This window comes from Prionailurus viverrinus, chromosome E2 (assembly GCF_022837055.1).
Source record: "Prionailurus viverrinus isolate Anna chromosome E2, UM_Priviv_1.0, whole genome shotgun sequence".
Lineage (NCBI taxonomy): Eukaryota > Metazoa > Chordata > Mammalia > Carnivora > Felidae > Prionailurus > Prionailurus viverrinus.
This window is the reverse complement of record NC_062575.1, coordinates 46,109,003-46,133,050: the sequence shown is the minus strand read 5'-3', so window position 1 is coordinate 46,133,050 and position 24,048 is coordinate 46,109,003. Positions and strand designations below refer to the sequence as shown.

At 37.8% G+C, this 24,048-nt stretch overlaps 1 protein-coding gene across 3 annotated transcripts; it reads left to right on the top strand.

The window, feature by feature from the left end:
* The first annotated feature begins 483 nt into the window (after nt 1-483).
* Nucleotides 484-22,608, top strand: ZNF790 (zinc finger protein 790). 3 transcript variants are annotated; one of them, XM_047836798.1, is made up of 5 exons: nt 486-914; nt 10,109-10,190; nt 11,213-11,336; nt 11,633-11,728; nt 19,904-22,608. In XM_047836798.1, the coding sequence occupies exons 2-5, from the start codon at nt 10,182-10,184 to the stop codon at nt 21,559-21,561; spliced, it is 1,887 nt and encodes a 628-aa protein (XP_047692754.1). In that variant the 5' UTR covers nt 486-914; nt 10,109-10,181; the 3' UTR covers nt 21,562-22,608. The 3 variants fall into 3 exon arrangements, with proteins under 3 accessions (XP_047692755.1, XP_047692754.1, XP_047692753.1); XM_047836797.1 differs by having other exon boundaries at nt 487-914; nt 11,210-11,336; XM_047836799.1 differs by lacking the exon at nt 10,109-10,190 and having other exon boundaries at nt 484-914; nt 11,210-11,336.
* Nucleotides 22,609-24,048: the final 1,440 nt, after the last annotated feature.

Genomic DNA, 24,048 nt, shown 5'->3' with positions numbered 1-24,048 from the left:
ATTATTTTTAAAGGTTGAATTTGAAAGTACTGAAAAAAGTCACTCCATCAGAAAGTTTAGACATACTGTCCATCTACATAATGAGCACAGAGAAAGGGAAGCAAATTTTAAAAGCCAGCAAGTATTAACTTCAGGGAAAAAAAAGGCTAAGACATGAACAACATTTACAAAATACTAATGTAAGCTTGAATATTAATTTAAACCAAACTCTCTAAGGGTAACTGGAGGATGGGAATAAGGTATTTGAGGATGTAAGGGATACTACACCTCATTAAAGAAGCAGCTCCCATGACTTCGCAGATAGGGGACCCTCCTGGGGCCGGGCCCCTTCATCCTACCCCCAGGTCGAGCCTTGTGGGATAAGAGATATCCACCACACCTGGCCAATGCTCAGACGGAGATAGTAAGGACTCGCTGGTCACCGAACCATTCTGTCACACCATATCTATCAGATGCCCAGATAAAGAACTCAACCTGCAAAGAATTACATCCTTCCTCTGAGCGCTGAACTACGTTTCCCAGGGGCCATCGCGTCCAAAGCTACTTCCGGTGAGAGGCCGCGTTGGTTTATTGTCCAGGTTTCCAGACTGGAGCATCCATTTGTGGGGAAGCAGCGTGGAGGCCTGGGTTGAGTCTTGCATTTTAAACGCGGCCTGGAACTAATAGCTCCTGGCCACGGATGTGAACAACTGTGAAGGCGATGATTTTTGCCCAGGGAAAGGATGTGGGCCCGGGGCCAAGGCCTGTGAATTGAGATCGTGAGATCTCTGAAAGGCTGTCCATGCTCTGACTGCATTTTCCAATGTCCATCATAGCCGAAGCAGCTTCCTGTCCGCACACTGGCCCTTTCAGGACCATAGGAAGGCTTGCGCCCGAGTCCCTGCGGAACATTTTTGAAGGGACCGCAGGGTCAGGTAAGTCTAAGATCCGGAAGCGGAATGACCCTGAGGAGTGCAGTGAGGGCTTAAATGTTTTCGGAGTCTCAGGCCTTGCTAGCAAGAGGGTTTGGGAAGGCAGACGGTAGGGAGCTGTATTTGTGTGTGTCTGCTTCCGCGCCAGCGATCTCGATGGGATCTGTGGGTGCCTGTGTGAAATTGGTACGAGATCGGGATATGGGTAATCGCTCAGGAGCGGTAGGGGTGGGGTGTGTGTGTGTGTGTGTGTGTTTGCGTTTGCATGGGCACGATGGTGACGGGAGCTGTACCGGATAGTAATGACGTATTTACTAAATACGTATTTACACACGTATTTAGGTGTGACTGTGCATGTATATGATTGTGACTACATCACTCTGTGCGTGACCATGTGTGTAAGTGTAGTAACAGCAGCGGTGGAGCCAGAAACAGACTATTGTGTTTAGTAACAGTCATTCGTAAATGTGTGGAGAGCAGTTTCTGTGGTGGCCGTTAGGTGGATTGGGTAGGGTAGTGTAGAACGAGGGGAAAGTAATAGGAGACAGTGTAGAGAACACATTCCAAGAGTTTCTCTGTAAATATGAGCAGAGAAATGGAGCAGCAGCTGATGGGGGCAGAGACCGGGAAATAACGCCTCAGTATGCTGGTGGTAATGAGCCACGAGGGAGGGAAAAAGTTTTAAGGGCAAGTAAGAATGAGTGAGCCAAGCCCAAGAATAAAGCAGGGTACTGTAGTGTTGCAGAGAATGAGCCATGAGCTCACGTTTTCAAAAAACAAGGGGAAATATCCTGAGATGTGGTGAGTTACATGTAATCGCAAGGCGTGAAATTCCAACTTGGAGATTTTCTAGAGGAGGGAGAAAGGTCTGAAAGTAATAAAAGCAAGGAGGATACCTGCCCTGCTTCCATACCCAGTGGCAAGAGTCTGGGGGGGTGGGGGAAGGGGATGTTGAAAGCCTTCAGAGTCCTCTGGGGAGAGCCAGGTTTCCCTTAGACCCAAAGGTGAAGGGAATATTCAAAGTGGTTGGAGATAAAAGAGGAGTTTGTTATTAATGAATTATGAATTCCAGAGAGCTACTAGAAAGTGTCAAGAGTTAGAGAGGGATGGGAAGAGGGGACATTCAGCCAGTGGGAGTGCACTGTCTGAAAAGAGAGATTATCAGGGAATCTAGGGCTTCTTATGATGGACACAGGGACAACATGGACACGGGATATTGGTGCTGATATTCTGCTTGGATTCAAGACTGTTGGACAGGAAGTGATGGGGTAGGAAGAGGTGGATTTTTGAGTATCCCTCAGAAAGAGGGGAGCCAAGGATAGAAGCTTTAAAGATGGTTGGGGTAGGCAGAGTAATGCCCCTGCATAGGGTATAATCCCTGGAACCTGTGAATACTTTGCTTTACAAGGCAACGAAATTAAGTTAAGAACCTTGAAATGAGGGAGTTATCCTAAATTATCCAATTAGGCCCAATCTAATCAAATGGATTCTTAAAGTCAGTAAACCTTTCGGATCAGAGGGAGATATGATAAAAGAAGAATGGTCAGAGATATGCGAAATTGCTGACTAAAGGCAGGGAGCCAATGCCAGTGGCCTCTAGAATCTGGAAAACATAAGGAAATAAATAATTCTCCCTTAGAGCCTCCAGAAAGGAACACAGCCCTGCTGACACCTTAATTTTAGCCCGGTGAGAACCATGTCTGTCTTGTACCTAACTGCCTAACTAACTGTAAGATAATAAATTTGTATTGTTTTAAGCCACTATGTTTATGATAATTTGTTACTCAGAAAACTCATATAATGGTATAGTGTCTTAGCCTTTAGTACTGTGGAGGAGTCTTGAGCCCTATGACATGAAGGGAACTCAGTCCCTATTGATAAAGTTGAGGAATTCAGGTAAAGCACATAGGCCCTCTCTTCACATGTAATTTCCAGTTTTGCTGCATTGTGATTTCTTTTAAGTTTTTAAAAAATATTTATTTTGAAGGAGAGAGCAAGTGAGCAGGAGAGGGGCAGAAAAAGAGGGAGAGAATCCTAAGCAGGCCCCACACTCAGCTTGAAGCCCGATGTGGACTGAATCTCACCATTGTGAGATCATGACCTGAACTGAAATCAAGAACTAGATGCTTAACCAACTGAGCCACCCAGGCACCCTTGGATTGTGCTATTTTTTAACTTTGGAATTTAATGAACTTTTCTTTGTGATCTAATATATGGCCAGTCTGTAGTTACTTACTTGTTTTCCACTTTATTTGTCTTTGATTGATTAAAATGTATTAAAATACTCTATGAATGAAATTTTATCTTATATAACCTGTAACTTCTGGTTTAAGTTGCTTCTGTGAGTTGATATATGAGATATTCATATTTATTTTTATCATGAATTTTAGGCTTTTGTATTTTAGAATGCCCAAGATCATGGCCCCTGCTTATTACTTTTTAAATTTTTTTTTTCAACGTTTATTTATTTTTGGGACAGAGAGAGACAGAGCATGAATGGGGGAGGGGCAGAGAGAGAGGGAGACACAGAATCGGAAACAGGCTCCAGGCTCTGAGCCATCAGCCCAGAGCCTGACGCGGGGCTCGAACTCACGCACCGCGAGATCATGACCTGGCTGAAGTCGGACGCTCAGCCGACTGCGCCCCCCAGGCGCCCCCCTGCTTATTACTTTTTATTTGCATTTGCCTTTTCTATATTTCTCCATAATTTGTACAATGAACTTAAAAAAAATTTTTTTAATGTTTATTTATTTTTGAGAGTGCACATGAGCATGGGAGGACAGAGAGAGAGGGAGAATCTGAAGCAGGCTCCAGGCTCTGAGCTGTCAGCACAGAGCCCAATGCAGGACTCAAACTCACAAACTGCGAGATCATGACCTGAGCCGAAGCTGGATGCTTAACTGACTGAGCCACCCAGGTGCCCCTGTAAAATGAACTTTTTATTCGAGTTTATCATATATAGTCAAGTGTATACATGATAATATAATCAAAACTGTACAGCTTAAGTGAATTACCACAAAGGGAACACCCATAAAATAAAAGCTCAGATGAAGAAGTAAAACATTACCTGCACCCCAGAAATCTCGCTTGTGCTTCTGTTCAGTCAGGAGCTCCGCAAAGTAACCACCATATATTGTCTGTTTTTTAACTTACACATATGTAGAATCATACAGTATGTAACCTTTTTTGTTGGCTTCCTTTGTTCAACATTTTGTCTGTGAGATTCATCCATATTGTGTGTTCACCTTTCTAGGTGCATGTTCCAGTGCATGAATACACCAACTGTATTTGTCTGTTCAATAATTGTCATAGTATTGATGCACATATGTTTTGTTTCATGAATAATGATGCTAGGAGCATTCTTACACTTGTCATTTGGGGTTCATATGTATCCATTCTTTTGAGTCTATTTCTAGGAGAAAAATTGCTGGGTCATAGTGTAAGCGAATCTATTTAAGCAGATAATCTCAGTTTTCCAAAATAACTGAACTCATCAACAGCGTGTGCAAGTTCCAACTGCTCCCCTTTCTCATTAACACATAGTATTGTCAGACTATAAAATTTTTGTCAGTATGGTGGCTATATACTGGCATTGCAGTGTGGTTTTCTTAGACTAATGAAGTTGAATGCTTTTGTTTTAATGTCCATGGACCATTTGGATATCTTGGGGAATGCTTGTTCATGTCCTTTGCCTTTCCTTTTGGGGAGCTGTTCAAATTTGGGGGAGCTTATCTGTCCTTTTATTGTCGATTCGTGCAAGTTCTTTATTTAGCTTGGATGTGAATCCTTTGTCAGCCATTGTATTGCAAATATCCTCTAATCCATGGTTTGATTTTCACTAGTTCTTTTCTGATTAACAGAAATTGCTTTTTAAAATGTAGTTTTATTTAAAAAATAAATAAATACAAATCAAGAAGTAAATTGTAGTTTTATTTATTATCTTTCCCTTTGTGGTTTGTACTCTCTGTACCCCATTTAAGAAATCTTTCCTGGGGCACCTGGGTGGCTCAGTCGGTTAAGTGTCTGACTTCGGCTCAGGTCAGGATCTCACAGTTTGTGAGTTTGAGCTCTGCGTCATGCTCTGTGCTGACAGCTCAGAGCCTGGAACCTGCTTCAGATTCTGTGTCTCTTTCTGTCTCTGCCCTCCCCTGCTCATGGGCACTCTCTCTCTCTCTCTCTCTCTCAAAAATAAAATACACATTAAAAAAAAAAAAAAAAAAAGAAATCTTTGCCTATCCCAGAGGCATGAAGATATTTGTATCTTCTATATTAATATCTTTCACATTTAGGTGTACAAACCTTCTAGAATTGATTTTTGTGTATGTTGTAAGGTAAAGATCAATTCATTTCCCCCTTATAGATATTCAATTGACTTGGCATCATTTGTTGAAAAGTCTATCTTTCCTCCCTGATAATCTCTGCTCTGAAATCTACCTTGTCTCATATTAATGTAACCACTCTAGCATCCTTTTGATTATGATTTCCATGGTATATCTTTTGCCATCCTTTTACTTTTAACCTTTTTATACCATTATATTGCAGATAAACTGACATCTTGAAAATAATCAGCCTTTCATCTCATAAATGTGATAAATTCCTCCACTCATTTAGATGTTCTGCAATTTCACTCTATTGTTTGTAGTAATTGATGCAGAGGCCTTGTACTTATTTTGTTAAATTTATAAGTATTTGAAAATGTTGTTGCTATTGTAAAAGCTGTTATTTAAAAAAAATTTTTTTTAATGTTTATTTATTTTTGAAGGAGAGAGAGCATGAGTGGGTGAGAGGCAGAGAGAGAGGGAGACAGAATCCAAGGCAGGCTCTAGGCTCTGAGCTGTCAGCACAGAGTCCGACGCGGGGTTTGAACCCATGAGCAATAAGATCATGGCCTGAGCTGAAGTCAGACACTCAACCGACTGAGCCACCCAGGTGCCCCAAAAACTGTCATTTTAAATCTAACTTTTAATTTCCTAATTTTTACTTGTAAGTTGAAATGTAGTTGACATTTTACTCTCTCTGACTTCATGTTTTTGTTCGTAAATATTTATGTATTTCTACTAATGACTTGGCTGCTTTAAATGATATCCTTTCTCTCTCAGTTATTATAAATGAGGTAATCAGTGAACTTGTCTCTTTTCCATTTTGTAAGCTTTATCTCTATATTAGTTATTGCTGTAAAACATACTACCCTAAAAATCAATAAAACTGTATTATCTTAACACCATTTTTTCAGATCAGGAATTTCGGAGTGGCTTAGCGTGGAGTCTCTGGCTTAGTGTCTCACAAAGTTGCAGCCAACTCTTGGCCAGGCCACAGTCACCTGAAAGCATGACTGGGGCTGGAGGATCACGTTCTAAGATGATTAAGATGATTCCCTCACTTGGCTATTGGCAAAAGACCTCAGTTCCTCTCCATGTGGACCTCTGTAAGGCTGCTGTAGTGTCCTTGTGACAAGTCATACAGCTTTCCCCAGAGCAGAAAGACAGCAAGAGTACCTACGGTTGAAGCCATAATGTCCTTTTTGACCTATCCTCCTCCATCGTTCCCACAATATCTTCTTGGTACATAAATCTGCTCTATTCAATGCAGGAGGCAACTACACAGTGTTAATACCAAGTAGTAGATACCTTTGGGGGCCATTCAGCATACTGGTACCATAATCTCCATCTTATTTTTTTAATTTAGATTTGCTTTTATTTTTTTTTTTATTTAAAAAAAAATTTTTTTTTTCAACGTTTTTATTTATTTTTGGGACAGAGAGAGACAGAGCATGAACGGGGGAGGGGCAGAGAGAGAGGGAGACACAGAATTGGAAACAGGTTCCAGGCTCCGAGCCATCAGCCCAGAGCCTGACGCGGGGCTCGAACTCACGCACCGCGAGATCGTGACCTGGCTGAAGTCGGACGCTTAACCGACTGCGCCACCCAGGCGCCCCTAGATTTGCTTTTAAATGTGTTCGGCAGTAACGCCGAATATGTCCTCCAGTAATTTAGAAAGCACTCCTGGGAACAATATTCCTTAAGTTCATGCAGCATAAAACTTTTTATATCCTTTATACTTGAAGGACAGGTTGGCTGCATATAAAATCTTTGACTCTGGGGGCCCCTGGGTGACTCTGGAGGCACCTGGGTGGCTCAGTTGGTTAAACGTCCGTTTTTTTGCCTTGGGTCATGATCTCGCAGCTCCATGATCACGCAACTTGTGGGTTCTGGCCCCCTGTGGGGCTCTGTGCTGAGAGCTGGGTGCCTGGAGCCTGCTCCGGATTCTCTCTTTCTCTCTCTCTCTCTCTCTCTCTCTCTCTCTGTCTCCCTCTCTCCCTCTCTCCCTCTCTCCCCCCCCCTCTCTCTGCCACTCCCAACTTGCACTCTGCCTCTCTCAAAAATAAATATACATTAAAAAAAATGTTTTTAATTCTTTGATTCTATCATTTATTTTCCCACAAGTATACTGGAGAGACTAACCTCACTATATGGGGAACTGAATTTAGTGGAGAAATCTAATGACAACTGAATTTCCTTTTTCTCATGGGTAACTTGATATTTTTATCTTGATTTCCCATGGGTTTTAGCCTAATAATTTCATTAAGAAATGTTTATTAAGAAATTTTATTAAGACTCAAAATGAACATTTTGAGTCCTTTCTCTCTGCATATGGGGTGTCTTTTCATTATGTATATTCATGCTTTATTTCAGGAAATTATTTTTTAATGTTAAAAATGTAGTTTTTAATATTTGTTCTCTTCCTTGATTTGGATTTCATCTGTAGGGATCTGCTTAGTTACAGGTTGGATTGTCTCTGACTTTCATTGTTTTCTTCCAATAATTGTTATCTCTTTCTTTGTTTCATTTTGTTCCATTCACTAATTTCTGTATTCTTTGTCCATGCTACACTTTCTATATTTGTCATACCTTGTGCTTCTTGTAGTTTATTCTTTGTTCCTAAAGTGGTTTTGCCTGTGTTCTCTTTCATACTTGAATTCTACTAACTCTTGTATATAGTCTATTCATCATTTCTTCCCCATTCCTGAGATCATTGTAACATTTGTGCATGTAGTCTTGCCTCAGAGCTGTGATTGTATCATCAAATATTTTTTTACTCATAGTGGAATGTTAGGTAATACTTCTAATATTCTCTGATTTTTTTTAGGCAGTTTTCTTTATGCTAATGGGAATTCTGGCATTCATTTCAAACTTATATCTAACAATATCTTTGGACACAGTACTTCTAATTTTTTGTGTGTGTTTGTTTGTTGGAATGTGATAGATTACCTCAGAATAGCTGTCACTGGTACTTTCCCCTGAAAAGGTAGGTTTTAGGTTCTTCTGTTCGAGAGTTCCCTCCTCTGTTACTGCAGTAGAAGACAATTTCTTTAAAATATGGTTCCTCTGAACAACCAGGTTTTCTTTGTTGTTCAGAATGTAACCTGGTTCAGGAGGACTCCTACTATCAGTTCTGAGTTCCCCAGTGCCTTCTCTGCTGCAATTAAAGAATACAGCCAATCCCCCAACTTATTTGATGAGGCCAGTATTACCCAGATACCAAAACTAGGCAAAGCATATCTCATAAGAATGAGTTTAAAAATCCTCAACAAAATACTTGCAAACCAAATCCAGCAACATATAAATGCACTCATACAATATGACCAAGTGGAATATATCCCAGCATTGTCTGAACATCCAAAAATCAATTAATGTGATACATTAAATAAATAGAATAAAACCCAAAAATTACAGGGTCATTTTAATAGATACAGAAAAAACATTGGACAAAAGCTAGTACCTTTTCATTATAAAAATACTCTATAAACTAGGAATTAAAGGGAATTTCCTTGACTTGATATAGGGCACCTACAAAAATTCCATACTTAGTAGTGAGTATCTGAATGTTTTCCCCCTAAGATCGGGAATAAGAAAAAGAATGGCTGCTTTTGCCACTTCTATTCAATATTGTAGAGATTTTACAGGGCAGTTAGACAAGAAAAAAGAAATAAAAAGCATCTATATTGGGAAAGAAATAAAACTCTATATTTACACATGACATGATTTTTTAAATATAGAAAATCTTAAGGAATCCATATACAGAAAAACCATGAGAACTAATAAAGGAGCTTAGAAAAGTTTTAGGATACAAAGGACGCCTGGGTGGCTCAGCTGGTTAAGCATTCGACTCCTGATTTCGGCTCAGGTCATGATATCACAGTTTCAAGATTGAGGGTCAGGCTCTGTGCTGGTTGCTAAGCCTGTTAAAGATTCTCTCTTTCCCTTAGGGGCGCCTGGGTGGCTCAGTCGGTTAAGCATCCCCCTTCAGCTGGGTCATGATCTCGCGGTTTGTGAGTTCAAGCCCCACGTGGGGCTCTGTGCTGACAGCTCAGAGCCTGGAGCCTGCTTCAGATTCTATGTCTCCCTCTCTCTCTGCCCCTCCCCCACTCATGCTCTGTCTCTCTCTGTCTCTCAATAATAAATAAACGTTAAAAATTAAAAAAAAAATAATTCACTCTTTCCGTCTTCCTCTGCCCCTCCCCTGCCCCTGGGGTAAAAAAAAGGTTTTGGATACAAGATCAATAGATAAAAATCAAGTGTGTATTTATAAACTCGCAATGAAGAATCCAAAAATGAAATTAAGAAAATAGTTCCATTCACAATAGCATCAAAAAGCATAAAATGTTTAGGAATAAATTTAATTGGTGAAGTGTAAATCTCATAGTCTGAAAACCATAAAACAGGCATTCAAACAAAAACTTGTACATGAAAGTTCAGAGCAGCATATTTATAATAGTCAAAAGGTGGAAACAGCCCAAATGTCCATTAACAGATGAATGGGTAAACAAAATGTGATCTAGGTCATACAATGGAATATTATTCAGCCACAGGAAGGAATGAAATACTGATACATGCTACAACTTGGATGAACCTTGAAAGCATTATGCTAAATGAAAGACATTAGTCATAGTAAGTTCACATATTATAAGATTCCATTCATATGAAAGTCCAGAATAGAGAAATCTACAGAGACAAAAAGTAGATTAGTGGTTACTTAGGACTGAGAGAGAGGAGGAGGGAGAATGAGGACTTGGATTTTGGTTTGGGCCAGGATTTCTGCAGACTCCCTCTGACCTTTCTTCAGGGAAGAAAATGGAATTCTGAGTCCATTTGAAAGCTCTGAGGAAAACCTGACCTCTCACGATTCCTTCCCTCTAGCTCTGCTTTCTCAAGACTGTGCTTCACCAGGAGAGGAATCTAGAAGACTGATTGAGTCTTAGAATTTTAAGTCATGGCCCATGTGAGTTGGAATTGCCTCTTTCCAAAAATTATAACCATCTATATCACATCATATGAGCATTTTTATTTCTTATCCTTAAACTGCTTGCTTAAGTCACTATTCAGTGTGGTAAGTGATAGCTGGGAAACAGTCCACTGCCTTCCCTAGGTGTCCCTCTTCTGTCCAACATGGCATTCGGCACCTCCTGCATCCTAATACTTTGACAGAGCACTGAAGGAGGAGAAATATTTTGCCTTAAAGGAAATAGTAGAGACTTTCTTTTCAAATCCGTGGCTTGACAAAGTGGAACTGAGTGGCTAAACAGGATACACTACATGAAAGCTTTTATTTACTCTGTAGAATGGGATATATCGATTATTAAAGGTGAGAGTTGGTAATGGTTGGTATTCATTTTAGTATGTGGCACTTTATCATGGCTTTTAAATAGAGGGTATGATGGAAGGTTAATAAGTTCAGAGAGATCAGGGATCTTGCCAGGAAATCAATGAGAGATTAATATTAATAAGACATGTGCTGATTGTCACTACTTAGCCTAGAGCCCAGAGATTTTATACATTCCCACAGAAAATGGTATTCTCCACAGAAAATGATACTCAGTTAGGGAGTGTATTTCTTCCAAGAATCCTTTCAATTTCAGCTAATAGAAAATTCAACTAAAAATAGCCTAAGGAGGAAGGGAAACTTGGCACATAATAAATCTGGAGTTAGTCATTTAAGCCTGGTGTGGCATCCCTGTGGTATCAACAAAGAACTCATGATTCTGGGCTGCCATCCTGTTGTCTGCTATTTGTCACGGAAAGGTCATAAGGATGTTGTGACTGAACAACAGGAGATTTTAAGAACATATAGGCATTCAGCTTCCATGTCTTTTCCCCCCGTCCCCCATACTACAGGCAGCCAACTTCAGTTTTTTGCTCAGTGAGTGTCCCACTTCCTACAGTGCCCTTTTTCATTTGTGTCCCTTCTACCTAAAAGATTTCTTTTAATTTCACCATTGGTGCTTGGGTTTGTTGTTTCAGCAGTTGATGATGTTCAGGGATATAGCTGTAGACTTCTCTCAAGAGGAGTGGGAGTGCCTGGACTTGGAACAGAGACATTTGTACAGAGATGTGATGTTGGAGAACTACAGCAACATGATCTCACTGGGTAAGATTCACAAACTGACCCCAGAACTTTCTGCTTTCTACATTGTGAATTTTTAAATTGTCTTTCAAGTGTCTAGGGGAATGTCTGACTTCTTTTTGGAAAAATGGCTTACACTTTGTAAATTTGGTTCTAGTGATCCTCAGTGGGAACATCCACCCTCTCCATCCTTTGGAAATACTTTATGCTTTTTTCTTGCTCTTCCTATAAGTGTTTTTCTTCCTTCATAACTAAGGGACTAGATGCAAACTTTGAAACCTCTACCATTTGGTCATGTCTTGTTTCTTATCTCTAATCAGGACTTTGCATTTATCAGCCAGATGTGTTCTCTTTACTGGAGAAGGGAAAAGAGCCCTGGATATTTTTACAGAATGAGACAAGAGGACATTGCCCAGGTGAGTGATGGTTGAGCCAGCACAGGAACACCATCATTGCAGCTAAGAGCCTAGATGTTTATTGAGGCAGCACCATCTCTGAAATATTGGTCTCAGGTTTCTTCCTCAGGGAATAAAAACCCATGGACAAAAGCCTGAGACTTAGAGCCAAAAGTAACCTTTTCAGCATGAATTTCCAAATGACCCTTCTCTTCACCTCCAAATTCCACTCCCAATTCAGTCCTCTTCATTTTCTTTTCCTCATATTATAAAAAGGTTTCATTCTTTTTCTCCAGTAGTCAACTTATTAATGCTTTAATTGAATTTCTTTCTTTTTTTTTTCATTTAGATATTTGTAAATGTCTTCATTTAGATATTTGTAAATTTCTAAAAAAAAAAAAAAATTTTTTTTAAAAATTTTCCCTACTCAATCTTGTATTTTTCTTACTCTGCCTAAATTCTCCTTGGTTCTGTATTTCTTGCACTCATTAATTCGTTCTTCTAACTAACATCTATTAATTTTCCAGTTTCATTTTAGGATAAGAAAGGTTAACAAAGAGTATATAATCTATTAAGAAATTTGTATTTTTTTTTTTACTGGAATATGTCCATAAATTTAAGCAAAATAGGCTCTAAATTAAGAGAAGATGTAATAGGCTGCTTAGTTGAAAATCAGGAATGTAGGGGAAAATGGCTTCTGGCTATAGTGAATAGGAAGTGGCAGAAGAGAGGTTAAGGCTAATGGAGGACAACAAAGAGAATGCAATGTCATAAAAGTCCTAGCAGTCAAGAGGAAACAAGGGGTATATTTGGCAAGTTGAGGTTAATTAATGAATTTTCTATTATGAGCAAGACTCAGATTGAAATAACATACTCTTGGAGCTTCTTTTTTATTTGAAATACCGAGGAAAGAAAATAAATTTTATTTCCTTTCTGGACTCATGTTTGTAAATTCCAGAAACTATATTTTGTGTTTTAAAATTGTTCTTTTTCTGAACTATTGATACTGTAACAACTTGAATGAATTTCAAGGACATTGTGCTGAATGAAAAATGCCAACTCCAAAGGTCACCTGCCAAATGAATCCATTTATAGAACGTTCTGGAAATCACTAAATTATAACCATTGAAAACATATTAGTGGTTGCTAGTGGTTAGGGATGAGCATGGGAGAGTGATGGTGGTGATTATGGCTATAAAGAGGGAGCACAAGAGGTAAAATCGGTGTAGTAATGGTCTTGGTCTGTGTCTTGATTGTGGTGGTGTTTACAGGAATCCACATATGTGATGAAATGATATAACTATACATATGCGTTGTGCCAATATCAGTTTCATGGTTTTGATATTGTGCTTTATGTAAGATGTATTCATTGGACAAAACTGGGTAAAGGGTACTCTTGCAACTTCTTGTGAACTTATAATTACAGTTGACCCTTAAACAACTCAGGGTGTTTCGGGGCACCGACCCTTGCACTGTCAAAAATTCATGTATAAATTTTGACTTTCCAAAAACTTAACTACTAGCAGCTTACTGTTGACTGGAAGTCTTACCAATAGCATAAATTAACACATACTTTATATGTTACATGTGTTACATAATGCTTCCTTAAAGTAAGCTAGAGAAAAGAATATGTTATTAAGAAAATCATATGCGGGGCGCCTGGGTGGCGCAGTCGGTTAAGCGTCCGACTTCAGCCAGGTCACGATTTCGCGGTCCGTGAGTTCGAGCCCCGCGTCAGGCTCTGGGCTGATGGCTCAGAGCCTGGATCCTGTTTCCGATTCTGTGTCTCCCTCTCTCTCTGCCCCTCCCCTGTTCATGCTCTGTCTCTCTCTGTCCCAAAAATAAATAAAAAACGTTGAAAAAAAAAAAGTTAAAAAAAAAAAAAAAAGAAAATCATATGCAAGAAAAGTTAATTTACAGTACTGGAAAAAAATCTACATATAAGTGGATCCATGCAGTTTAAACCTGCATTGTTCAAGGGTCAACCATATTTCACAATAAAAGCTTTTGTAACATATTCTGGTCCCTAAGATCTATGCAATTTTATTTTATATTTTTATTTCCTAAACACTGTTATATGCTTTTAAAATTTTGGTTAAATTATAAAATTTTCCATACTATAAATGTAAAATTTTCACATACTATAAATGTACTATTATTTTTTTTTTTTTTAATTTTTTTTTTTCAACGTTTATTTATTTTTGGGACAGAGAGAGACAGAGCATGAACGGGGGAGGGGCAGAGAGAGAGGGAGACACAGAATTGGAAACAGGCTCCAGGCTCCGAGCCATTAGCCCAGAGCCCGACGCGGGGCTCGAACTCCCGGACCGCGAGATCGTGACCTGGCTGAAGTCGGACGCTTAACCGACTGCGCCACCCAGGCGCCCCTATAAATGTACTATTATATATTAAGGTTATTCTGTATTTCTTGTTACTAAAGTTATAATTCTTAGTACACATCAATTATTCATGGGTTTTTTTCCACATTGGATGATGGTTGTGTCTCAGATATGAAATTCCTTGGCCAAAAGATTTAAAGTTAGAATACAATGTGCCCAATTAATTTAAGATAGTTAATTGATTTGTCATTAAAAAAGTTACTTTAAATCATAGAAAATTATGTGAATACCTTAAACTATATTTATTTACAACCCATAACCATTTTACCCGTGTTTCATTATAGGGCCAGGGCATGCTCTCCCTAATTGGAGTTCTGCCTATTCTTATATTAACCACACTAGTAATTCATTCTCCTAATTTTTTGATTTCTGTTTTGAATAAGAATTTAGTTAATCTGACTATGGAATCTTTTCCCCCCAGTCTTTATAATTGACTCCAAACTACTAAAATAAAATTTGTAGCCTTCTTAAATGAGTTTTTTTTAGAGTATTCACTTAGTTTTCATAAAAAACAATCTTTCTTTCATGTTTCTTTATATAATGATACTAACATATACAAGTTAAAATGTCAAAAACAGTTGGTATAAACAGATTTGGAAACAAATAGCAGATTCATGGTAAACACATGGGTATCTGGGAGGTAGCTATGACTTGGATGTATTTGTATATTGTGGAAATTAATACTTATGTTTTCAGAAGGATCAGAGGGCATTGGTTCACATGAAGGTCAGGGATGGTATCAGTTTCAACGTAGTCTCCCTACAAATGAGCTATTTTTTATTTTTTTTAATGTTTATTTATTTTTGAGACAGGCAGAGTGCAAGCAGGGGGAGGGGCAGAGAGAGAGGGAGACACAGAATCTGAAGCAGGCTTCAGGCTCTCAGCTGTTGGCACAGAGCCCGATGTGGGACTCAAACTCACTAACTGTGAGATCATGACCTAAGCCACAGATGGATGCTCAACTGACTGAGCCACTCTGGTGCCCCCAAGTGAGTGATTTTTAAGTAGAGACTTCTAATAATTTAATAGTTTAAAGGCTATTGATTTCTAGGGAGGATGGATATTTCTTGTTTACTGAATTACTGGTTGTATTTATTTGATAAATGTCTGCTGTGTGCTTGATCTATCCTTACCATTTGTTGGCTTAATATTTTGTATTTTTGGTGTGAGTAGGCATTCACATAAAAGAAACACTAATATACTAATGCCTAGTTAGGGTGGCCAGAAGAATATTTATCTTTATTTTCTTTAAGACTTTAGTTTTATTTTGGTCCTAAAATTTTTGCTTTACAACTTAAGATAAAACTGAAAAATAATAAACTGCATATATTTGAAATCTGCAGTTTGGTCTGTTCTGACATTATGTTATATACATGAAATAATCACCATAATCAAGAAAAATATATTTCAGTTATTGCCAGATTTTCCTTGTGCCCCTTTGCCATTCATTCCCCTTCTACTCCCATCTTTGAGAGATCACTACTTGCTTTTTGTAACTCTAGATTAGTTTATATGCTCTAGAGTGTTACATAAATTGTTATACAATGTATACTTTTTTCCTTTTTGCTAGCCTTGTGTCCTTTGCTAGCATGATTTTGAAATTCATCTGTGTGGTTGCATGTATCAATAGCTTATTTGTTATTTCTCTGTAGTGTTCCATGTATGGTTATACTTTATTCATTCATTCACCTGTTCATGGAATTTGTTCTGAAAATTCTCAGCCATTATCTTTTCAAATATTGCTGCTTCTCCCATTCTTCCTCTCTTCTCCCTTTAAGCTTCCATTTACATTTACATTTAATCTTCTAACTGAATCTGTCATAATGCTTCTGTTAGGACTTTTCCAACCTTTTTCTCTTAGAGTTTTTCTTTTGACTTGTATTGGTTTCTTTTTCTTTTTTTTTTTTTTTTACTTGTATTGGTTTCTTGTTCTCTGCTAAAATGATTAATTTTGTTTTTAGCTTTTTGAGCATAGTTACTTTTAAACCCTGTCTCATAACTCCAATATCTAGAGTGCTTTTAGGTGTATTGTTTCTGTGGTCTGTTTACATTCATATTGTCTGGTTATTTATTTAATTTGGTGCCAGACAGTGTTTTCAAAATGGTAAAACTAATGCCCAGGATACCTTCCTTTACAGAGGATTTCTATTTGCTTCTCTCAAGTACCTGAAGGCATTAACATTTTGGTTGATATCTTAATCCATCACCCTCCTTAGATAGTTTGAAACTGAACTATAGTTCCTGTGTAGGTCTGCCTCTGTTTTACTCAAGTTTCTTATTTCTAGCCTTTCAGTTTTAACAGCATGAGGAATGCAGACATACCCTGGATACTAATCTCTGCCACCTTAGCCCTGAGATGTCATAAATTCTATCAGTCTCTAAGCCAAATGCTAGTGCCAGTACAATCTGAATAGTAAAAATTGGCTGAGCCTTTTCAGTATATCATATAATGTCATAATATTTTCTTATTTTGTTCATCTAAAATATTTTACCAGTAAGTTTGACAACACATAGAGATTTGGTTAGAGATGTTTGTTTTCTTGTATAAGTTTTAAAGGTTTTTTTGCCATTGATGTCTTTAATTTACTGGTAGTTTTTGTTTGTATATAGTATAAAGAAGAGTTATAATTTTTTCCCCACACAGTTATAGTGAAACACCACTTGTGGAATAATCGTATTCCTTCTGTCATAATCTTAAGTTTCTGCGTTGTTTCTGAGTCCTTGATTGTCTTCCACTGGGTTATATGTAGAGATACTATTTGACCAGAAATATGTAAAAATTCTTGACACGGCTGAGAACCTACTCATGGGTGTTTTTTTTTTTTTCTTTTTTTTTCTCCAACGTTTATTTATTTTTTGGGGGGACAGAGAGAGACAGAGCTTCAACAGGGGAGGGGCAGAGAGAGAGGGAGACACAGAATCGGAAACAGGCTCCAGGCTCTGAGCCATCAGCCCAGAGCCTGACGCGGGGCTCGAACTCACAGACCGCGAGATCGTGACCTGGCTGAAGTCGGACGCTTAACCGACTGCGCCACCCAGGCGCCCCTTTTTTTTTCTTTTTAATATAAATTAGAAGTGATTCTAGTAGGCACTATTTTATTTTTTCCAGCTATGTTCACTTGTTTAGTTCAGGCTCAGGATAAGCAGCAAGTTAGGTTTCACCAAGAAGAGATGTATAAAGAGTCATAATTAAGGACCTGGAATGTAAATGGAAGTGAGAAAAATCGGAGGGTGATACAGAGTAAAAATGTAGTAGGATCATTATTTCTAACTTTCATGTTTGTGCTGTGTTTGGGGTGTCCCATAGCTTGTATATTAAATTAAGAATATGCAGATCGTGACCTGCTTAATGAGGAGGCACAAGCCACCCACACAGGGTTGGCAGGTAGCTCCCTCAGCATCCAAGCTTCTACTTTGGAGAAGTGAAAATGCTGGAGTCATTGTGATTGAAGGCACAGGTTTAATACATTTACACAAGGGAAGTTAAATCATAAGATTTATTACTTATGAATTGTAGAAATTGGGGCAGGGGCACACAGTGAGCTGTGGGAAGGACAGTCCTCCATCCCAGGTCATGAGCAAGTGGGAGATAAGAAAGCAGAGTAGCAAGCACCTTACTTAGAAGGTAGTTGGGGTAATTTCCCAACATTTCCCAACATTTCACTAACTTTTTGTGGGCTTAATGCTATGTGGCTATTTTTAAAGTGACTGGGAAAAACCACGCAGGAACTCATGGTGGGAATCCTAAGCTCAGATCTTTATCTAAATGCTGAGGTTCTGGGTGTGGGCAGGGTTGTCATACTGTAAGATGCCTAGGCAGCATCTCAAAGTAACTTTTCTCATCACATTCTATTATGTGAGGAATTTATTTTAATGTCTTTGATTTATAATCATTTGATATTTCATTTATCTTAAATGCCTTGCCTGTAATAATTAGCACAGTAATAATAATCATTTTCTAGTAGTTGTTTATGTGTGAGATACTGCTAAACCATTTCCAGTCCCCTCCGTTTTTCTTCTCTAATCGTTAATCATCATCATCATTGTCATCATCATCGTCATCATCATCATCATCATGTACTACTTGTGTGGTGCTTTTTCTGTGTTAGGCACTTTATAAAAATAGTATGTTTTCCCAACCCTCTCAATAAATCTCTTTAAAAAATATATTAATGTCCCTATTTATCATATGGAAAAATAAGAGCTCAGTGAAGCTCAGTAATTTTCTCATAACCTAAAGATGGTGTTAGTGAACAGAACTGAGCCTGAAACTGTGGTCTGTCCTTTTTCCACTACAATACACTACTACTTATACATGTAACTGAACTGCCTCTCAACTTCTTCAGTCACTGCTAGAGTACTTGCTCAGTTCTCACCTCTCTCCTCCCAAGAAAAATTTGTAGCATAACCACATGACAATTTCATCAAATCCTAGCACATATCAAAAATGAGTCACACAGGGGTCCTACTTATTCTTAGCTCATGCCAGACTCCTTGCCCTTGACAAAACTTCTCAAAGTATTTTCCTTTTTGAACTATTACCCATAATTATGTCCTTTAACCTAAATGTAACATACCTGTGTTACTGAGTTCCTGCTCTTCTGTTAACTCTAGACCAGACAACTTCCCACATATAAGACTGATACTCTTATTTCCCAACATTACTGTTTTTAAGCTCGGAATTATGTAAGATATTCATTGTAGTATCTTGCATAGTATTTGAAATTTGTAAATATTTTGTGAAATATTTTCAGTGGCCTTGGATAGAAGGGAAAGGAAGAGAAGACCTGTTGGAAGGGCCTGAAAGCATAAAGCAGAATGGTTGAGCAATACTATAAACTCAAGAATAAAGAAAACAAAAGCACCTTGGTTGAAGTCATGTGACAAAAAGATGGCTTGGTTATATACAGTGGAGGAAATGAGCAGGGTGAAGTCTTTAAGTGTGCAAAGGCAAATTGAAGCATAATTAAGTAGCTGTAATTACATTTCTGCATATTTGTCTTTGAGTTAGTTTAGATATGCTCTTGTTTCATCCTATTTGTACAGAAAGTAATATGGAAGCAGGATATTCAGTAAACATGGAAGGGATTAGACAGTGCGATGTGTTATGTTGTTCTCACATGACTAAATGATCCCAGTTGTGCTTCCTGGTACCTGGTTTTTGTAATATTATCCTTTATTCCATCCTAAATTCCCCCTACTCAACTTTTTTTGTTTGTTTTATAGTGTATTTTTTACAGAATTATTTTTTTAATGCCTGACATATGCTGAGGGTTGATTTATCATACTGAGTGAAACAGTTTTATCTTTACATTGGCTTTCCATGATTGGGTGGTACCCGAATAATTATTTTCTTAAATTGAATTGCTCAGGTGAATTTGACCAAAACAAAGGTTTTGGTTTTGTTTTTGTTTTTTTTCCTTGAGAGAGAGAGTAGGGGAAGGACAGAGGGGGAGAGAATCTTAAGCAGGTTCCACCCCCATCATGGAGCCCAATGCAGGACTCAGTCTCACAACCATGAGATCATGACCTGAGCTGAAATCAAAAGTTGGACGCTCAACCAAATGAACCACCCAGGTGCCCCGTTTTTAAAACACCCACCTCAACTTTTATTAGTTCTCTTAAATTTCAATTTTTTTCCACCTTTTTTTCATATCACCCAGAATTTGAGAATTTCTTAAGCCATTCACTTCTTGTGTGCTTTATGTATTTTAAGATTTACTTCTTATATCTACATTGGAGGTTTTATTTCTTTTTGAACAGTAAAACAGTAGGAATTTACCTTCTTATCTTTCAGACATGCCATTCAGATGTCAAACCAAGGAGTTATCACAAAAAAGTGTTACTTTTGAGAGAGAATTATCTCAATTGGAAATCTGTAAAAAACACAACCTTGAATATTCATGTTTTAGGGCTGATTGGGAAAGCAAAGGTCAGTTTGAAACACAACAGGAAAATCAGGAAGAATGTTTAAAGCAAGTTATACTCACCAATGAAAAAATGTCCACTTTTAACCATCACACAGCTCACAGACTTGATACAGGAAAGAAACTGAATGAATTTAAAGAGTGTGCGAAAGCCTTTTGTTCTGGCTCGGACTGTGATCAACATCAATTAATTCACACTGGTGAGAGATTTTGTGAAGATAAAGAATATGAGAAGACCTTTCTTTCTGATTCAGAACTTACTCAATATCAGACAGTACACTCTGCCAAGAAAACATATGAATGTAAAGAATGTGGGAAGGCTTTTAGTTTGCGTTCAAGTCTTACTGGTCACAGGAGGATTCATACTGGTGAAAAACCTTTTAAATGTAAGGAATGTGGGAAGTCCTTTAGATTTCATTCACAACTTAGTGTTCATAAGCGTATTCATACTGGTGAGAAATCTTACGAATGTAAACAATGTGGGAAAGCCTTTAGTTGTGGCTCAGATCTTACACGACATCAGAGAATTCATACCGGTGAAAAACCTTATGAATGTAATGAATGTAGAAAGGCCTTTAGTCAGCGATCACATCTTACTAAACATCAGAGAATTCACACTGGTGAAAAACCTTATGAATGTAAGCAGTGTGGAAAAGCGTTTACTCGTGGTTCACACCTAACTCAACATGAGAGAACTCATACTAGTGAGAAATCTCATGAATGTAAGGAATGTGGAAAAGCCTTTATTCGTGGTTCAAATCTTGCTCAACATCAGAATGTTCATGTTGGTAGGAAACCCTATGAATGTGAGAAATGTGGAAAAGCCTATATCTGGAGTTCGCACCTTGCTAGACATCAACGAATTCATAATGGTAGGAAACCTTATGAATGTAAGCAATGTGGGAAGACATTTATTTGGGCCTCCTATCTTGCTCAACATGAGAAAATTCATAATGAGAGGAAACTCTATGAATGTAAGGAATGTAGAAAGACCTTTCGTCATGGCTCAGAGTTTAATCGGCATCAAAAAATTCATACTGGTGAAAGAAACTATGAATGTAAGCAATGTGGAAAGACCTTTTTTCGTGGTTCAGAACTTAATCGACATCAGAAAATCCACACTGGAAAGAGACCATATGAATGTGAAGAATGTGGAAAAGCCTTTCTCTGGGGTTCACAACTTACTCGACATCAGAGAATACATACTGGTGAGGAACCTTATGTATGTAAAGAATGTGGGAAATCTTTTATCTGGGGTTCACAGCTTACACGACATAAGAAAATTCATACTGATACAGAATCATATGAATGTAAAGAAAGTAGCCAGATCTTTAGTCCCCATCCATATTTTACTGAACAGAAAATTCACAATGGTGAGAATCTCTATCAATGGAAAGACTATAGGAACACCTTTAGTCAGGACTCAGACTTTGCTCAACATCAGGATATTTACACTTTTGAGAAATCCTATGAATGTAAAAATTTTGAGACATTTTCTCCAAGCTCTCATCTTATTTCACTCTTGTGAGGTCTTATAATATAAAAATATAGGAAGTCTTTATTCATAACTCCTTAATTGATGTCAGTTAATTCCTTCTTTTGAGGAACTCACAAGTATAAGTAATATTGGAAGAACATTTGACAGAGCACACAACACACTAAATAGCAGAGAATTCATAATGCAATCTATATTAATATAGGAAAGCATTTACTGATTGGTTTTCCATTTGGAATATCAGGGTAAAACCCTATGAAAAAGATGACGCTGTGATTCTCTTGAATCATTCTTAAAAGCATTCTCCACATCATTGATACTACTCTGCATAGAATTTAAATCTAACTCACATAGGGAAACCTTCCATTCCTATTAAATTTTGTTATAGTTCCACAAAATTATACCAAAGGTGAATTTCTGTTACGTAATTAATCTTGGAAAGCTTTGAGCTGTGTCATGCAGTTTATTTGGCATGTCTTAGTTTCAACACCTCTTATCTTTGTATTTTTTGGAAAGTAACTTGAATCTGTGTTTCCTTATTTGATTACAAGGGTTAAATGAACTTGATTACTTCAATGACTTAATAACCATCATTAATATTAGTGTTAGACAACTTCTATGAGAGGAAGACCTTAACAATATAATGAATGTAGACAAATATGCCATTTATATGTGTGTCTTATTGAATAGCAGGATGCTAATTCTGAAGAAAAACCAGTCAAACGGAAGGGAAGAAAGCTTTGAATCAGTATTAAATTCATTTGCTGCATAAAAAAATTCATACTATAAAGAAAGCCTTATGGTTTTAATGAAAGTGGAGTTGTTGAATGCTCACCAGTGGGTTTTTTTTTTTTTTTTGGTTTTGTTTTTAAAGGCATTTAGAAATGATTTGTCCCTAACAGATTTCTAAAGCCAAATATCATATCCATTTTATCACCACAATGACAATTTATTTTTTTTAAGTTTATTTATTTCGAGAGAGAAAGCATGAGCAGGGTAGGGGCAGAGAGAGAGAGAGAGAGAGAGAGAGAGAGAGAGAGAGAGAATCTCAAGCAGGCTCCCCACTGTCAGCAAGAGCCCAATGTGGGGCTCAATCTCATGAACTGTGAGATCATGACCTGAGCGAAAATCAAGAGTCAGATGCTTAACTGACTAAGCCACCCAGGTGCCCCTGAAATTCAGAAATTAGAAAATAGCCAAATGAATTCTGATCTCTTGGAAATTTAACACTACATTTATAAGTTATCAAAGTAACGAGCAAATCAAAAGTGAAATTACAGGCTTATTTAGATGTGAATGATAACAAAACTCCTATATGTCAAATCCTATGAACATGACCATGGCAGCTCTCGATGGAAATTACTCTTATGTATATAACAAAGAAAATTGAGGGAAGTTTACTTCTTGTCACCACTGTATTTCCAGTACTTATAACAGTGCCTGTCATATTGTAGAGTATAAGTATTTGTCAAATTAAATAATGATTACTTAACAAGCTAAAGTAAGAGCTGATGCCCCAATGGGCATTTGAATTGATAGAAATGTGTTTTTTTCTTATTTTTTTTAATGTTTATTTATTTTGAGAGAGTGTGTGTGAGCAGGGGAGGGGCAGAGAGAGTAGGAGAGAGAAAGAATCCCAAGCAGTCTCTGCACTGCCAGAGCAGAGCCTAAGGTGGGGCTTAAACTCACGAACCATGAGATCATGTCCTGAGCCAAGATCAAGAGTCGGATGTTTAACCGACTGAGCCACCCAGGTGCCTCTGATTTGATGGAAAGCTTTATTTAACGAAAATAAAGAAAAATTCATGGAATAAATAACAATACAGAAGGTTTTTTATTTTAAGTCAAAATGTTTCTTGGTAGCAATGCCTTAACATTATCATAAGAAAGGAGAAATGTGGTACATGTTTTAGAGGGTATTTTTAATGACAATATGAAGAGATATAAACCTTACTAGAAACAAATTTTAAATAGAATATAGTTTGTTTTCTAGGAAAATAAATTATTAAATTTCAAGAGTAACTAAAAGGGGCCAAAAAATTTAAGTTAGAAAAAATAATCTTTATAACTCATGTAGGAGTACAGGCTGCTCCCTGAAGAAACAAAATCCTATGGAAAAATTGCTAGCAGATGCTAAAAGACTAACGTAATTCTGATAACAAACTTAGATGTGGAGTAGCCCTTGAACAACAAATTCCAGAAGAATTTTACTCATGAACATACATGACAAAAACTAATACAGGGGCACCTGGGTGGCTCAGTCAGTTAAGCATCTGTCTTTGGCTCAGGTCATGATCTCACAGTTCAGAAGTTCAAGCCCCACATCAAGCTCTGTGCAGAAAGTGTGATGCCTGTTTGGGATTCTCTTCTCCCTGTCTTTCTGCCTCTTCCCCACTTGTGCTCACTCCCTCTTTCTCTCTAAAAACAAAAACAAAAAACTAATACAATAGTCAAATGATGTTTACCCAGAATGTTTAAACTCTGACCTGGATAGGTGATAATTCTGTAGTTTATGCATAA

What these genes read in the sequence shown, in the direction of transcription:
- ZNF790 (XM_047836797.1), top strand. An exon ending in CAGCAACATGATCTCACTGG is followed by an intron (nt 11,337 to 11,632) that starts GTAAGATTCACA and finishes ATCTCTAATCAG; the next exon opens with GACTTTGCATTTATCAGCCA. An exon ending in GACAAGAGGACATTGCCCAG is followed by an intron (nt 11,729 to 19,903) that starts GTGAGTGATGGT and finishes CTTATCTTTCAG; the next exon opens with ACATGCCATTCAGATGTCAA.